At 59.9% G+C, this 17,102-nt stretch overlaps 3 protein-coding genes across 3 annotated transcripts; all 3 read right to left on the bottom strand.

Annotated features, from left to right (window-relative positions):
* Positions 1–1,138: 1,138 nt before the first annotated feature.
* LDBPK_332320 (hypothetical protein, unknown function) lies at positions 1,139–2,305 on the bottom strand (the record flags this gene model as incomplete). The annotated part of the gene is made up of 1 exon (XM_003864009.1): positions 1,139–2,305. One exon carries the CDS (start codon positions 2,303–2,305, stop codon positions 1,139–1,141), a length of 1,167 nt encoding a protein of 388 aa, XP_003864057.1.
* A 1,647-nt stretch (positions 2,306–3,952) lies between these two features.
* Positions 3,953–6,256, bottom strand: LDBPK_332310 (hypothetical protein, unknown function; the record flags this gene model as incomplete). The annotated part of the gene is made up of 1 exon (XM_003864008.1): positions 3,953–6,256. The coding sequence occupies one exon, from the start codon at positions 6,254–6,256 to the stop codon at positions 3,953–3,955; it is 2,304 nt and encodes a 767-aa protein (XP_003864056.1).
* Positions 6,257–12,836: 6,580 nt separating this feature from the next.
* LDBPK_332300 (hypothetical protein, conserved) lies at positions 12,837–17,102 on the bottom strand (the record flags this gene model as incomplete). The annotated part of the gene is made up of 1 exon (XM_003864007.1): positions 12,837–17,102. The coding sequence occupies one exon, from the start codon at positions 17,100–17,102 to the stop codon at positions 12,837–12,839; it is 4,266 nt and encodes a 1,421-aa protein (XP_003864055.1).

Below are 17,102 nucleotides of genomic sequence, written 5' to 3'. Positions count from 1 at the left end.
GATGCAGGAGATGCTGCATGCTTCGCGCGCATGCACTATGGAGCTGATTCGTGTGCATCGCTCCACGTCTTGCCCGTGGGGCAATCCTGCTCTGCGCCCCTCTTGATGCCTTGCCTGGGTGCGATGCGCCATGCCAGCTCTGCTTGACAGCGCGTGCGCACCGTGCTCGCCTTGTGGCATGGCGGGGTCTGCTTAAGCACGGTGTCGCTGTCGCGGAGTCGTGCCCGCACGCGCAGCGACAGGTGGAGCGATGCCATGAGTCTGTGGCGGCAGGGGCACTCCGCCCTCTCCTCAGCCCGCACGCCCCTGGGCAGGAGTCGGTGTGTCAAGCGGAAGGGGCCCCGCGGAGACGCATGTGCCGGCGCACAGAAAGCATTTTTCGCACGCCGTCACCGTGCCTATTTCCTCATGCTACACCGAGCACATGTAGCAAGCATTAGCCGAGGAGGCAGGCCTACGAACACCGTTCGGTGTCACTCAGTCAACCGTTCTTTCACTCCATAGAGCAAAGGCAAGGCCGTGGATCACGCTCGGCATCACCGCAACGCGGCAAAAAGCAGAGCAACCGTTGGCGGGTGTGCATGCTCGTTGAGCTCATGATAAGATCCGCCGTGAGCTAGGTCAAGCTTGACCATGGCTACAAGTCTCTTTTCAGCACGGCGCCCGCCCCAACCTCTCCGTCGGCACCGAGACGCCGCCGGCCGTACCCGAGAGCAGGCGGTGGAGGCTACTTGGCTTCCTCACAAAGAGTCGGAGAGGGAAGCTGGGCCCTGTGTGATACCGCGGTGAGGCGGCCGGCATCATCAGGGGAAAAGAAAACGAGATGAAGAAAAAAACCGAGAGCAGCACAAGCGCGCTGTCGATGAAGAGCTTAGCCACCTGTGTATCTGAAACGCAGCGGTGGCGCCGGGAGGCAGCAGCATTCTCGCCTCACCTCTCTGTCGCTTGGGTAGGTGCGAGCAGCCAAGTGGATAGCAAAGGAATGGCTGAGCAGAGCGTCGCTGCTGGCCGATTCGCGGCCGGCTGACAGTGTGCATCCTTGCCTCGTCCCACTCTACGTGTATAAAGGGCTAACAGCTCGCTTCTACCTTGCGCCTTCTATCCTGTCACAACGCCACCACCGCCTGTCACCTCCTCGCTAACCCTTTTGCGCTTTCCCAGCTGCAACGGCGGCAGCGCCTGAGGTTGCCATGACATCGCCCACAGACTCCATCTCCGCCTCCCGCGCCGCGTCATCATCGAACTCCACGGCGGACGTTGAGGCGCCATCGGCTATGCCGTCGGAGAAGGCAAACGCTGAAGTCGCACCGGCAGCGTCGGCGCTTTCACTCGTCGACAGAGTCTCTACCGCGGAGGCCACCGCCTCCTTCGAGAAGAACGTGTAGTCGCCGAATAGTCCGTGCCTTGCCTTACCTTGGGCAGCGGTGTCCTCACCATTCGTCATGTTTGTCAAGGCAGCGCGATACATGCGCTCCGCCTCCTCTTCCAGCACAGACTCCATAGACTCTTCGTCATCCACAGCGTCCTCGATGGAGTCTGCCTTGACGTCCGCCTCGCCGTCGGCGTCACCGCCTGCTGTTTCCATATGTGCGGCCCGCTGCAGGTCAGGGGCACGGTACTGTCCCTGAGGGAGCGCACAGGATGCGTTGATGATCGCGTGTGCGTCGGCTGCCCTTGGCGCCACCTCATCTAGCCCGTCTGAGTCCTCCTCAGCCGTGTCATCTACGCTGCCGTTCAGGTCCTGAGAGAGTTGCTCTTGAAGCAGAGCCTCCAGAAGAGCCGCTTCCACCGTTGCACTCGCAGGCGTGCAAGGTGAGCGAGCAGCCTTACCGGTGTCGTCGAACCTCGTCACCTCCGGCGAGGCGGAAGCTACGAAAGTGTAAGAGTCTGTCCGCGAAAGCAGAGCGGCGCCATGTCGCCGGCCATCCTTCAGCTCCCCAGGCACCTTCTCCTCGGCTAGGAAGTCTGTAACAGCAGCGGAGGTGTCCGTGTCATCCTCGTCCACTTCGGCAAACAGTTCCTCGATGGACGGTGGCGCCGCAGACGCGTTGAAGACGGGCTGCAACGAAGTGGTCCGTCCATCTACCGCGTGACGACCGGCATCCGTGGCACTGGGCAACACACCCACAACGGCTTCGGCGGTGAAAGAGGAAGCCGGCTCGCCGCCGCTGCCGCCCGGCAGATGGGACGGCCATGCCAAAGATGCACCGCTGCGCCGGCTCCACCGGGAGATCAATGCATCAGCGACAGCCATCGACCTTCCCCGGCCGGCAGCTCCGTCAAGACTTCCGCATGAGGCGTGCATACGGCGACGCGTGCTCACGCAAGGGCATGCGAGACGCGGTGTCGTCGCAGTCGACCCTACGGGGCTCGCACCTAAGCCGAGACTGAGCCGCCGAAGACCCGATCCATGCAGCGCGGGTCGCGAGCAGTGATGACGCATGGGCTGTACGCCACGCAACCTCAAGAAACCGCGTGACACGAGCATGGCCGTGACGGGGCCACCAGCACACATACCGCTCTTCCGGCACCCGTGAAGAAGTCCTAGGATAACACCGAATCGCTACTACGCGCGCACACAAACAGGGAGGCAAGCGCGGAGACAGTTGAAATAGCGGCAGGCGAAACAAAACCTCCGCAAGAATGTAAACGTAAAAAATTGAGAGGCCAAACCTTAATTTCTGCAAGGCGACCGTGTCTGTGAAGAAGAGCAGCTGTGAACCAAGGGAGTGATGCGCGAGTGGGGAAAGGGATAAAAGGTAGTTGGGGAGCACGTCTGTGGCTGTGTATCCCTGTGCCGGCGTGAGCACGCTTGCCGTTTCTACGCTGCACGTGCGAGGGAGGAGGCGCAGAGAAGGGCTCCCAGTCAGAACACGCTCGCTCGGGTCACAGTGTGCTCAGACGTATCTGTGAATCGGTGATGGTGGTGCGTGCGACGGCCGCTGTGGCCGTGGGTGGTGGGTGCACGTCCCGTTAGAGTAGAGGGGAAGGAAGAAGGCAAGCAGCGGCGTGCTGTCGTGTGCTGTATGTGAGAAGGCACCTGTGCATGTATATCCATGTATGTGCCGGAAGAGGGGCGCTGCTACCGATGTTTGTCCTCTCAGCTGCGCAAGATCTCACACCTGCAATGGATGGTGACCGTAGAGGCAAAAAGAAGGACGAGGAAAAGATGTGAGGAGGCTTTGTGGGCGTGTGGTGTCACGTCGGCGATAGAGAAACAAGTGAGCTCGAGCTTGGGCGGAACGCGATGGCGCCAACTCGACGTGAACGGGTTCGCGCCAAGTAAGCAGCGGGTGCGGCAGCCCACGTCCATCCGGCCTGCAAAGCGCGCGCATACTCCCTCGTCCACGTATCCGCTAGACACCGTGGCTGAGCGTGGGCATTTCGCTCGAGAAGGAGATCGAGAACAGCAGGTGCTGCTGCTGTACAGCTCTTGCCCATTCAGGGTGTCAACTCGAACTGCCTTGGTTTCCCTGCGAAAGAGCCAACGGCGCGGGGAAGAAAGGGTACCATCAGCAGAAGGCGCGCTGAATTATGAACTTGATGTGTGCCCGTGCGTCCGCATGCCTTTCGGTGCTTCGGTCCAATCGGCGGGCCAACCTCGTGCTGATTCAAAGGTGGTGCTGCAATAAAGACAGAGGTGCGAAACAAGCAAGGCGGAGAGAAGCGCGTACACGTGCGCCAGTGTAGCCGCACGTCCCGCATGGACGTGACACGGCAGCAGTGAGAAAACAGGAGAGGGGAGATCTAGTAGCCGTGCAAAAGGGGAAGCAAAAAGAAAATGAGAGGAGGATGAGCAGTGCGCGTCTAAGATGGGCATGTGTTCTACGTGATGGGCAACCAGAGCGCTGAAGGCGACAGTCGCGCGCTTGGCGCGCACCTCGCGGCCGCAGCGAGAAGAGAGTCGCGAGCCTACCAGCAACAGAGACACTGGTAAGGAGAGGAGAAACGGCTATTCAGACCCCATGATCTGCAGGAGGCCGTCAATGAACGCGTCCATCAGCGCCTGCCACGCTTCCCTCTCGCTTCCCAGCGGTGCCGAGTATGTCTTCTCCGTCGGGCACGCCATCTTGCGGAGCAGCGAAGAGTCGGTTGTCGCCGGCTTTGGGGGCTGCTGCAAGAAGTCACTCTTCGCACGCGCCGCGGCGCCTTCGATGCGGGTCGGCCGCGGCGCCGAAGAGGATGATGCGGCGTGCGACGGCGGTAAAAAGGCACTTTGAGGAGCTGCACTCCGTCCCGCGCCGAAGATTCGCGGATCGGGCGCGCACCGACCACTAGCGTTGAACTCACTTTGGCCGCGTGAAGACGGAAGTGGTGATCGTGCCGACCCTGCGCTCCGTCCCTCCTGATAGTTCGCGTAGGTGTCATCGGTGCCGAGGAAGTTCTCCATCGCCCACGCACGACGGTGCTCACTGCACAATCGATGCCACGAGGCGGAAGCGCCCTCACGCCTGAGGAATTCCTCGTCCGCTTGCTTGGCCTCCCCCTCAGCCGTCGCCGAAAGGAGCGGGCTTCTTGATGGATCATGTGAAGCTGCAGCTGGAATGCGGGCGAGCGCGCTGCCGCTAGGTGCAAGCGCAATGAATGCAGCTCCATCGTAAGTAGGTGGCACAATCGCGGGCGAATCGGACCGCGAACAGCACCGCTCAGTCGCCTCTGGGCTGAGAGCAGCCCTCACCGCTGAAGAATGCCCAGCACTGGGCGCCGCTGCAGAGAAACATACTCGCTTGTCTTCAAAGTAACGGTCCGCCCAGCGTTGGAACACGTCGGGGGGAGGGCAGTCACCTGTGAGCAGGAAGCGCTGATCCTCTTCCTCGTTGTGGAGGTCGCATATACGGGCAAGCAGCTCGCCTTCGAGTCCTTCGCTGGGTGACGAAGGTGGCAGAGCCCGTGGAGGCGAGGTGGTCCACTGATTCACCTCTGAGGGCCGCATAGAAAATCCAGGTTCCTCTTGCGCTTCCTCGGCCGCGTCGCCGAATGCCTCGTCCTTTTCCCCAGAGTTAGACTTCTTTTCCGCGGCGTGCCGGTGCACTTCCTCGAGACTGGCGGGTGCGTCTTGGTCGTGAGGCGAACTGTCCTCATTTCGATGGTCAGCAAGGCGAGGCAGCGAGGTGGACAGTGAAAAGCTCCTCAGCTGGTTCTCCCCGTCGCCCTCATCAGGGGCGCTCGCTGGCACAGATGTGCCCCGGCATAACAGGGAACGCGAACTCGCGGAGGGCATTCGCCGCCGTCGCTGCCCGGATGGTGGCGTAGCCGCGAGTTGGAGCGCCTCTTCGGGCAATGGAGAGGGAGAACGCTCCGCTGAGCGCGCGCGCGCGAGACCGTTGCCAAACGCGTCCGCACCGGCAACGCTGTACGCGGAGGCATCTGGGAGGCGGCGATGGTCCTGCTGTGATTTGGCCAGCCTATAGGCAGCGCGCTCCCCGCACACAATGTGGTGCCGCTGCACACTCGCATCTAGCACGAGCCACTCGCGAGCAGCAGCCTCCTCCCGCTGAATGAGGTGGCAGCGCTGCGCGACGAGAAGCAACTGCTGCTGTTGCGCTTCCTCGGCGCAGAAGCGAGATGAGAGGCGACCAAAGCACCCGTCATCCTGCGCGCTAGCGTACGTCAGCCGCGCACGCACCGCCGACGGGGATGCCTGACGCGATGACGGCGATGGCACAGCGCCAGCGAGGGCCAGCGGGCTCGTCCGCGAAAGGTGTTGTGATGGAGATGATACGACCGAGGCGGCCGGCCGGCCCTCACCATGGGCGATTTCAGCACCGTGGACACGCTCCGCTACGGCCCCAGCTACGCCATCGTGGGCAGATGCATGGGCGGCGTGTGAAGAAGAACCCGTGGAAGCGCAGCCGAGGACGTCATCGGGGGTCAGCGGCTCCGCCTCCCCGAGGCGGTGCGCCGACTCCTCTTGCGGCAAGCCGCTGCGTGGCGACACAGGAGTTATTACGGCTGCATTTCTCGTGGAAGGCGGCACGTCATACGGCGACTTCCGCTGCCGGACTTGCGACGACGTCACCGATGCGTGTCTGAGCGCCGATTTCCCCTGTCGTGCTGTAGCGGAGAGGCGATGGAAAGGCTCGACGAGAAGTGCAGCGTTGACGCGCGCCTTGGTTGACGGCACTGTGAATACCGGATCCCTCCTCTTGAAGCCAGTCGAGGCGGGTGCTGCATCCTCCCTTGTGGCAGCGCGAAAGGTGTTCTCGCTTTCCCCATGCTGTGAGCTCCGCGATTGTGAACAGCGGCGGGTGCGCATAGCGATCGCCTCACTTTCAGCTGCACTACGAGGCACAGGCTGTCGCCCTCGCTGCCCTGATGGCTGTAGCTGCTGCAGCTGCTCGCGTGCAGTGGTTGATGGGCAACCAGCTCTTTGACAGCTGCAGGGCTGCGCATTGCCTAAATCGGCACAGGGGGGCGGCGCAGGAGAAGACGCTGCAACAGATGCACAGTCTGGTCGGGCATCACGCACCCGATCATGCGCATCACCGCCCCTCGTGCGAAGAGAGCCCGATACCACCAGAGCGTCTCTGCCCATGACGTTAATGGGTCGTGTTCGCATCCTTGCCGTTGCCACGGCGTCAGAGACGTCACTGTGCTGATGCACCTCCCAAGGCACCCCGGCGACTGAACGGCATGGCGACGAGGACGACGGCACGTTTGCCGCGCAAGCCCGGCAAGCGCCCGTGTGAGTTACTGGCGCATGCTTGTACGCTTCAGCCTGGATTGAGCCGCTTGAGCGGGAGAAGGATGCCTCTGCTGGTCGCCCGTCGTGAACACGAGGACGATGGCTGTGTGTTCCGTGGCAAGTGTGCGGCCGCGTGTTATCGTGGCGGGCACCCTCGCAGGGCCGGTGGCCTGGGTGTGATGACTGCCACGCCGCTGTGATGGCTTCTGAATCGTGCCCAGTCCTTGCTGAAGTCCGAATGAAAAAAGGCTCGACCGGGTGAGAGGAGGGATGGCGTGCTGACGGAGCTGCACGAGGTGGCAATGGTGGCGGCGTCGATGGCGAAAGAACTGCGGCAGCACCGCCTACAAAATAGTCGGATGGCACGGCCCGACGACGTGAGCACTGGTCAGCCAACACAGGTCGCCGCGGCGGCAACAGCGAAGACGGCGCAGTCGCTGCTGTGGGTGCAAAAAGAAACGCGGTGGTGCGAGTGTATGGCACCACACGCGGAAAGCCTCTTCCGCAGCCCCTGTTGTCGCCATCAAGGCGGTTGTGATGCCTTGTGGCGGCGGCACCACCAGCGATGGCGGCAGTGGATGGAGTAGCCATGATTACCTGCTGCGGAGGTATCAAGCCATGAGCATTTGCATGCTGTCTCCGTTACGAGGTCGTGTTGGGTGATGTTAGCGAGCCTGCGAGTGCCTGCGTGTGGCGGTTGAGGATGAAAAGGGCAGCTGGGCAGCATTTCGGTCCCAGGGTGATTCAAAACTCAAAATGCGCAGAAGGCGTGCACAATGAGGTCGGTGCGTGGTTGAGAGTAGAGAGGGATATCGCCCGCAAATAAAAGGTTGGGAAGATAAAGAGAGCGTGTGAAGCACGAGATAGAGGCAGCGCAGGTGTGGGAAGGTAGGTAATGATTACCACCTAGGCAATCCTTGACTAGTGCCGCGCTTTTGCAGTATAAAGGTTGGAAGGGCATGCGCAGCTGCAGACACCTGTACACCCACCGCTGTCGCCGTTTTCTTAGAGATGATGGGCAACGAAGCTGCGAAGAGCCGGCAGCAACAGGAGATAAGCAAGCGCGCCTAGCCCGTCATTCCCCCCTCCACGTGCGCGTGTCTGGTGACAAGCATCCCTCAACAACTCGACACAACCCCGTCCGCCTTCACCTGGGGCCTTGCTACCTTGCCTGCATCGCTCCTTGCTCTTCTTGCGAAGGCTCTTGAGCGACAGGAACGGTACGCCCCCGCCCGCTTGGGTCCGTGATCGGGGGCGACACGGCGCCATTCCTTTTTCTGTGCCTTCGGGTGCGCGTTGTTTCGTCAATGCACTGGTCCTGCTCCTTCTTGGATGCGGCGGAGAGGAAGAGAGGGAGATATTTATAAAAAAAGGCGGCCATAGCACAATGAAACACAGTGAGCATAAATGTCGTTAGAGAGGGATGGAGAGGGGGAGAGAGAGGACGGGAGGGGAGAGGGAGACTCGTGAGACAGCTGAGGCCTCCTGGAGTCCAGCACGTGCCCATAAGCAGAGAGACACAAAATGCACGTGGATGGGCGAAAACGCGGACGGAGGAATGAAGAGGAGAGGCGGCTGTTGGTGTGTGTGTAGGTGGTCGTTGCCTCTCACGCCCCCTCTACCCCCCTCCCTCCTTTCACTCTCTGAGGTCTGCACGCCAAGAGAACGAGGCATGCGTGAAGGCAATGAAAGAACGAGAGCAGAACGAAGGTGAAAGAACGGAAAAGGAAAAAGCGAATTCGCGCCGCACAGAAAACGACCAAAGAAAAAGAGCGTTGCCGAAGAGAATACCTCAGCCAGGGAAGATGAGGATCATCATCACAAAACCGACGTCTCACAACAGCACGCAGTGAGAGATGCACGCACGAGCATGAAGACGGAAAGCGAGAAACCGATAGCACTCGTCATGTGAACAACATCAGAGACAGAGAGGTCAGAAGAGTGGAGCAATGCTATTGCGTCTCCCTGGGTTTAGGTGTTTGTGTGTGTGTGTGTGTGTGTAGCGCTCTCCTCTTAGTTGCTTCTTTCTTGCGTTGCTCAAGCGACGCGCTGCACCATCGCGGTAGTTTGCGCTGCGCTGATGGCCTTCAAAGGCGGATAGGAAGACGGAAAAACGAAAGAAAACGGAGAAGAGTCAGCGTCGAACACAGAGAAAGAGCGAGCGATTATCACGACAACGGATGGCAGGACAGCGGGAAGTGGATGCAACACACACAAAAAAAAAGAGGGAGAGGGAGGGCAGTTGTTGTTTTTCCCTTGCCCTGCGCTTCGTTTTGGATGCTTGGCGGATGCTTCTACGAGAGGCAGAGGCCGTGGCGGTGGAGACACACCACTTGAAATATGATAGACGAGAAACGCCCTCACACAACTAAACAGAGAGAGAAAGAGGGATGGTCGTGGACGCAGACGGAACAGGGGAAGAGGGGCAAGAGGTGCATGCGTCGTTAGGGGCTGTGGGAGAAGTACAAGTACAGACATGTGTGAGTGCATCCGAGTGTATAAGTGTGCGCACGAAACACGGAGAGAGAGGGATTGTTCCTTTTTATCGTCCTGCAACGCTGCATTCCGCACAGTGCCGGCCCGAACGTGTCCTCCGACACCCAGAGTGGGGTACGAGACCCAGATACCTCGGTGAGGTGGACGGCACCATCAGGATCGCTGGCATAGAGACAATAAACATACGCAACTGAAAAAAAAAAGAAAAGCATCGGTGCTCACAAGAGAAGGAGAGAGGGAATCACCATAGAACTGTCACATGGACAGAGTAAATAAGGACGGCAGAGCAAAACAAAAAGCAGGCCGAGTGTGCGTGGGGGGAGGGAGAAGAGGAAGGTGAGGCAGCGCCCAGAACCTAAATAAAACAACGCGACAAAACATAGAGATGTATATGCCACATGTGCGGCTGGTAAAAGCATGGGCGAGCAGACCCCGAATCACGAAAAAATGAGCATGGAATCTTAACCGAAAAAAAAAACGGAAGCAGCCAGCGATGCCAATGGAAAGGGTACAACGAAAAAAAAGGCAAAAAAAAAACGAGGAGAGCACGTACAGCCCACAAAAAAAAAGAACGCAAGTGAGATGTGTCCATCCATGTCGAGGTTTGCATGGCGGATGCACACAAAAACATATAGAGAGAGAGAGACATACAAACGGCGACGGCGAGATACTGGAAAGAAGAGCATCCCCAGGCTTCGCGCCGCATCGGGCTTGCTGTGCTTTTCCTTGAGCTCTGCTCGCATCATCCACCACCTCGTGCATCGCACACAGCATGTCTCCACACATGCACAGGCGCATCCATGCACGTGTACAACAGAGACCCCAACATCGAAAACGGAAACACAAAACTGCGCTTCTACCCCATTTCATTGCCGTTGGCATGTGTTCCTCCTCATCCTTTGAGCGAGAAATCGAAGGCAATGGGGGAGGGGGACGGTGATGGAGAGCGTGAGTGCGCCGGCCGTCTCCCCCTTTCCACGGAAGTGTCGCCACCAGCCGCAAAGCACACACCTGCGCACGCATGCATACACGCCTGTTTCGCTCACATGATTTGCGGATATGAGGGTAGGACACGGAAAGCGGGAGGGAGTTGGGGCGTGACACGCACAAAACTATGAAAAAAAAAAAGGTCTTTGTTGTTGTTTTTCCGCTGTTGTGCTGCCGCTCGCCACTCCGCAAGAACCAAGCACAAAGGTGGGCAAAGAATAATCCGCGGTGTATAATCGCGTGAAGACGGAGGAAGGCGACGCAGAGAGGGAGGAGAGGGAAAAAAAAGCAATCACTTCAGCGTGTTCGCGTCTGCTCCCCTTCTCGCTTCTCTGTTCGGTTGCTGCTGTTTCGTTATTGCCGGCATTGCGTGCATCGATATGAATGGCGCCGCACGGTTACTAAATTTCTACAGCGCACGCGCCACTGAACGCGAATAAGAGAAGACGATGGGTGCATGGAAGAGGGAGAGGGAGAGGGCCGTGAGGCAAAAGGAAGCACATGAAGACAGAGAACACGAGGCAAGATAGGCGTAGGCGTATGTTGCGTTCGTTCTCATTTTCTTTTTTTCGTCTTTATTGGATTGCACGCAGCACGCAAGAGAAAAACGCAGATGGCACATCAACCGAAAAAGGGGGAGACATCGGCATGGACAATAGAATCAAGGAGCCGGGACATTTTAGCGCGGCGGTGCCTCCGCTGGCGAGGCATTGCAGGACAAAAGTTCGGTTCTCTCCTCATCTTTTCGTTCCGCGGCTCCGGCGTGCACTCTCTGCTTCAACAGCAACGATGGGAAGGCGAGGGCGGCGCCGGAAGAAGCAAAGGTGATGCTGCCGCAAACACGGACAGACGCGCTTAGCAACTTCGCCGAAGGCCATGCTAAGCGCAGGTACCACACAGTGCACAAAAAAAAAAGGAAAGACACGGGCGCTGTAGCTAGGCGATCGCAGTGCGGGCGCACGCAAACCAACGACGATCCTTTTCGGTGGCAAGCCCACGGAGGCGATTCGATCCGACTGACCAGAGCGTGTTGAACTTCTTCTCCCGGCGCTAGAAGAACATAAAGCGTGCCAGATGGCTGCGATGCTGCGGAAGACAGGCAGAACGGTGGACGTCAGCACAGAGAGACGGTGAGATGCGCAGAGGCACCAGCGGTGCCAAGCCCATGCACGCATGCATGCAGGCAGGCAGGCAGGCAGGAGTGCAGTGCAGCGTAAAGTGTTGAGGCGCATGCGTACGGACGCAAGCAAAGCACGCGGGCATCATAATGAAGGTCAAGGCACCACCGCCAACTCTCTGCAGCCACTCAATGGCCTCTGCGCAAAGAAGAGCGGCACAGGCAAGATACGCGCGCGCACGCAAGGACACGGTCAGGGCCAGACAAAAAAAAAAGAAGGAGTTCAATGCGACACACAAGAGGGAGACGCGCAGGCACCAGTTTCTATGACGACCACACACACACACACAGCACGGACCGGATGCACGTACGAGCCAGGCCTGAACCCGATAAGCAGAAAAAGGCTAAGAAAAACAGAAGCAGCAGCGTGAGAGCCACACGACGGCGCAAACAAAAAGGAGGCAGAGCCACACAAGAGTGCTGCGTTGTGCGGGCACGCATACACGTCTCCCTTTCCCTTTTCCTGTTATTTTCTTTTTTGACTCCAGCGTGCGCTACGCACGCGCGCGAGAGAGACGACGACGACGGTGGTGGTGTACACGTAGTATGCGCTCCGAAAACGAACAACAGCAAGCAGCAAAAAGGGGAGGATAAACAACGAAGCAAGAGCAAGGGGCGGGAAAGCGAGCAAGTACACGACGGTGTCGGCAAAGGAGCGCGCGCACCTTCAGACGAAAAGGCAGGGAGTATGCAAGCGCACATATCTACATGAAAACAAAATGGCATACGCTTGGATCCGTGTGCGAAAATGAAGCAGGCCCAAGACAACAGAGAAAGAGGGAAGGGGGGCTTTCAGCGCCGACAACGAAATCCGTGCGGCGGCGGAAGGGAGACAAAGTCCAACCAGCAAACAGAGATGAAGAAACTAAAATAAAATAATAAACATAAAAATGAAGCAGGCAAGAAACGGCGAGAGAGAGAGAGGCAGTGCAACAAAACGAACGCACACACGAGGGGACGGAAGGCGGGAAAAGAGTGGGCAGCAGCCTTGGCCGCTCGTCATCTTCCAGATCCCCTTTGTTTTTTTTTTGCTACGCTTCTACCATCATCTTTTTGTTTTTCGTGAAATGAAGAACAACACGAAAAGAAAGACGTTGATCTCTCCATGAAAAGACGCGTTCATCACGCACACGTACACGCCCACACGCGCGCACGCACACATATATATTCTGTACATGTCGTAGAAATGAGTGAAAGCGGGAGAGCAAAGAACAAAAAAAAAAAGAAAACGGCCGAAGAGCAGGTAGACACAGTCACACACGACCGTAACGTATACTCTATGAAGCTCAAAACATTCCGAGAGAGAACCGAAACATTGCAGAGCACTTCTATGGCAATAGTGGCATAGGAGACACGGAGAGGGATCACAATCCCTGCCCGACAACCCTCCCTCCTCCCTAAACAGTGACAGCGCGTCGGCATCGACGCCCAGAACACACCGAAAAAGACACACCAAAACATTTGGTGGGAGCTTGGGTGCCTGCTCACCTTTCAACGGAGGCACTCCATCTGCTGCTGCGACTCAGACGGAAACAGCAGCCCACCTGGGGTCGATATGATGCAAGCCGACTGCACATCTCTGGATATCCTCCACACCTTCACCTTCGCCCGTGATCCTTCGCGCGGCGGCGACTCGACAATGCGCGGGTCACTCTCTGTAGGGCGTATGAGGACAGAGACGTGATCCTGGAGCGGGTTCATAGCCCCGCAAACAGCACTCTCGCCTTCGCCGACGCCCACCTCGCCTCGCACACGCAGGCACACACGGCAGTCGTCGCCTGCTCCACTCCCTACTGCAAGGCTGTCGGCAGGGCACACCTCGAGAAGGAATAAATAGCCGTTTTTCTCCTCGCTCGCGCGTGCCCGATGTTGCTGCTGCTGCTGATGCGCGGCGCCTGAGTCGGTCGGGTGGACGCTGCGGGCAGTGTGGCGAACAGTATACGGACGATTCCAGAGAGCCTCCGCCGCTGCGACTGCCAGCGAAGGGCGACGCCCCACGATAGCCGGGGAGCGAAACCCGCCGAGTGGAGATACAGACGTAGCCGCCGCCGCCGTCGCCGTCGTCGCAGAGGCAGAGCGCAACACCGGGGACGTAAAGGGGCTGCTCAACTGCAGCCCTGTGAGGGCATCCGCTGGAACTTGCGGAGAAGCCGGGCGAGGATGGCCAGCGGGCGACGATGCACCAGGCGAAGCCGGGCGTCCTAGCTCCACAGCGCCCCCGGTGCCGACAATGATCTGCGTGGTTCCAGGCAGGACCGCCAACATGTGAACAGGGTAGTCGAGGGTGCAGGAGGTCACGGTCGTCTGCGCCACGACACGGAACACGCGAATGTCCGTCTTGATCCGTGGCACCGGCAATTGTGGGCTCTGACCCTCTGCCACCTCTGTCGGCTCCTGCCACGCCGTGGCAAACACGAGGCTTGGAGTTGGCGTGTGGCGGCGACAGGCACTGCCCAGGGTCATGAACTTCGATGAGGCGTTCCCGATGCCGATCTCGTCATCGCTGGTGAGAGGAACAGGAGAAAAAGCCTCCGAGTCGTCGTCGTCGGTGTCCGAGAAGAAGACTTGCTTCTCTACCGGCGGCCGAGCATGCAGCGACTGCATCAGCGATTCATAGTCACAGAACATCCACGCAAAGCAGCGTACGGGCTGTGCTGCGTCACTCACGACAACCAGAGGGGTAGCGCCGTCGCCGTGTTCACGCACAGCCTTGACGTTGCCACTGCTGCCCTCGCGAGACGGGCTGCCTGCCGATATGCCGATGAAGGGGGCGTGGAACGGCAGCGGCGGCGACGGCGACGACGATGACGACGTGTCCGATATGCGAGGTATTTGTGCGGTGCGGTAGACCAGCAGCCGCGTCTGCGTTCCCACAGCGAGGTAGCTTTGGCTGCTCGTCACTTCGAGATGATATACAGGCTCCCCAACGTTCACCGCGTAGTGGAACTTCGGCGCCGGCGTGGAGACCGCAGGGGCCGCCTGAGACGGCGTCGACGACCTCGTTGTCGGGGAAGCGCTGGCGAGTAGAAGAGGTCGCCCAAAGTGATGCACAGGCATGCAAGGGTTCAGTCTGGCTGGAAGAGGTGCCATGGTAGGGTCTGAGCGTGCGCTTGGCTCACGACGGGGCCTTGCCTCCCTGATGTCCTGTGGCTCCGCCGCGGTGGCCGTAGGTGCCGAGGAAGACGCGGTGTCGGTAGAAACAGCACATAGAAAGTTTGTATGGCGCAGGTCGTAGCGGGACACGTGGCCGGACTGATCTCCAACGTACAGCCAGTGATCCATCACACGGACGACGGAGACTGTGCTGTCTTGCATAGTAGGCGATCCGTGGGCCGTAGCAGCACATGTCTTTGCCTCTGAGACCCCATCGCTACCACCGACGCGATCCGCACGCCGCAGGATACCTTGCTGCGTTAGTCGAACTGTATGCGTGCTGTGCGCATGCGCTTGCGCCGTGTCGAGAGTCACAGGCGTGGCATCAGGAGCTGTCGGTGGGCACTTGCTGTAGCCGTACACGAAGACATCACCTGCGCTCGAGCCGATGGCAGCGTAGACGACGACAGGCGGCGACGCCTCGGGGGTACCGGATGCGATCGAGGCCGCCTCCAACTGCGCGAGCGACAGCCGCTCCGTCGTGGCTACAGTCGTCACCTCCAGCTCTCCGTTGCGCGGCATCCACGCCAGCGGCGCGTGCTCAGGCGGAAACAGCCGGAACGGGTGCGTCTTGCCCACACACCACACCTCCGTCGGCTGCGTCACCAGTATGCCGAAGCAGCCCCAATAGAGCGGACGGTGTCGCGTATCCGTCGACACGTCTCCGGCGGTCAGCGCGCGAATGAAGCGGAATGTGTTGCGACTGTAACGCTGAGGCTGCTGCGGCTGACTGTGGGTGCGTGAGTTCTGAACACCTGTGCCGTCGCGATGACGGCGACTCCCACCGCGATGACGCGCCGTCGAAAGCGTCGTGGATAGCATCGTCTCCGCGGGCGAGACGGCGCGTCCACGGATAGACGAGGAGGTCATGAGGGCATCACCCGACGCAGCCGCAGACGGGCCGGTGGCGGACGCGCCGCGGATTGAATTATCCGTGTGGCGCACGGGTGTGTACAGGCACTGCGGCGTCGTGAGCTGACGCGACGTGGCCAAGGAGGAAAGAACCGAACGAGCAGGGCTGCGGCGGTGGACGGCGTGAGACCGCACGGAGGCGGCACCGTTAGCCACTCGCGTCCGCCCGAGCCCCGACGACGATGACCACGCTAGAGTCGGAGAGCCCGCTGCGGACGACGCCACCGGGGTGGCGCAACTCGCCTCAATGACGCGACCGACGGGTGTGCTGAGAAACGGTGCAGGGGCCTTTTCCCCCTCCTCGTCGTCGGTGTCGTCCTCGCTGATGTAGCGAAGGATGGGGAGCGTCAGCGAGCGACGCGCCGACACTAATGGCAGAGGCGGGTCAGAACTCACGTGCTGCGCGGTGCTGCTGGGCAGCCGTAGCGGCGTGGTAACGCCGTCGGGGCGGCCCAGCTCCCCTGCTGCCGATAATGCGCCTGGGGAGTGGCGCGGGGTAAAGAATGATGCATCAGCAGCGCCCATGGTCGCAGCAGGGTCACCGTGCGTCGAGCACGGCGTGTTCGGACAAGCCGAGGCTGCTGCGACATCGACGCCGGCGCCTGTGCACTGTGTTCGCTGCACTGCGCGCAGGGTGCCCAACTCGTCGCCTTCGTCGGCGGCCGCGAAGCCAAGAATGACGGTGCCACAAGCGGCGTCAGTCTCGCGCGGCGAGTTGTCCTCGTCGCGCGTCGACGGGAGGCGCAGTGATGTCTGTGCTGACCGCGACCACACCGGTGGTGCCCGCTGAAAGTACGCAAATGGCGCCCCGGCGCTTGGGAGTTGTGCCTCGCTATACAATGTGCCCTCGGGCCCCGCAGCATCGTTCACGCGTGAAAGATTGCGTGGTGCCTGCTTCGTTGGCTGCCAGAGATACGCATCGGCTGAGGTGCCATCTCTCCGGCGGCCCTTCTCCTCAGACTGCACGACTGCAGATCGCGCGCCCTCACTCATCAGCTCGGTGGCCCATCCTTCTGAGACTGCGGAGCTGTGCAAAACAGAAGCCGTAGATTGTGCTTCTTCATGGGCAGGATTGTGCGGCACAGCGGCGTGGTCCGAGAGGCCGGTGCGGCGCTGCGCTGCTGCCGCCATGACGCATGCATCCGGCGTTTCTCGCCGACTTGCCCGATTCACCCGTGTTGGCGTCCGCATGGGAAACGACAGCACGCTCGACGGACGACCCGCCTCTGATTCGCTCAGCAGCGCATTTGTGAGGAAGCGCTGGTAGCGGTCGTGGTCGTAAGACGTACTGTGATGGTGCGGTGTGTGCTGCTGGGGCGATCGACCGAGAGAGGGACGGTGAACCGGCGTGAGCTGCTGCGAGAGGGTCGCCGTTGTTGTCGTCGAGGATGCCGCAGCAATCGACCGCGACGCGGGTGTGGCCAGCGTGTCGCGCGGGCACAAGGATGGCGAAAGCATCTGGCCACCGTGTTGAGAGGGTGAGTACGTGACGGGGAAAGCGACGTGGAGTGCCGAGAAAGCCCGCTTGTTGGCTACTCCAACGTAGCGCGTGTCGGCGCTATCGTGGGACTCGAAAATGTCCTCGATGCTAATAGCGGCTCCTCCATGCTCTTCATCCTCGTCGACCACGGGGGCTGCAGTGCTGCACGGCGTCAGGTCCCGATCCTCGGCAACGTTGGTGACCCGAAACAT

This window comes from Leishmania donovani, chromosome 33 (assembly GCF_000227135.1).
Source record: "Leishmania donovani BPK282A1 complete genome, chromosome 33".
Classification (NCBI taxonomy): domain Eukaryota; phylum Euglenozoa; class Kinetoplastea; order Trypanosomatida; family Trypanosomatidae; genus Leishmania; species Leishmania donovani.
Note: the sequence above shows the minus strand (reverse complement) of the source record. Positions and strands in the feature narration are given on the sequence as shown.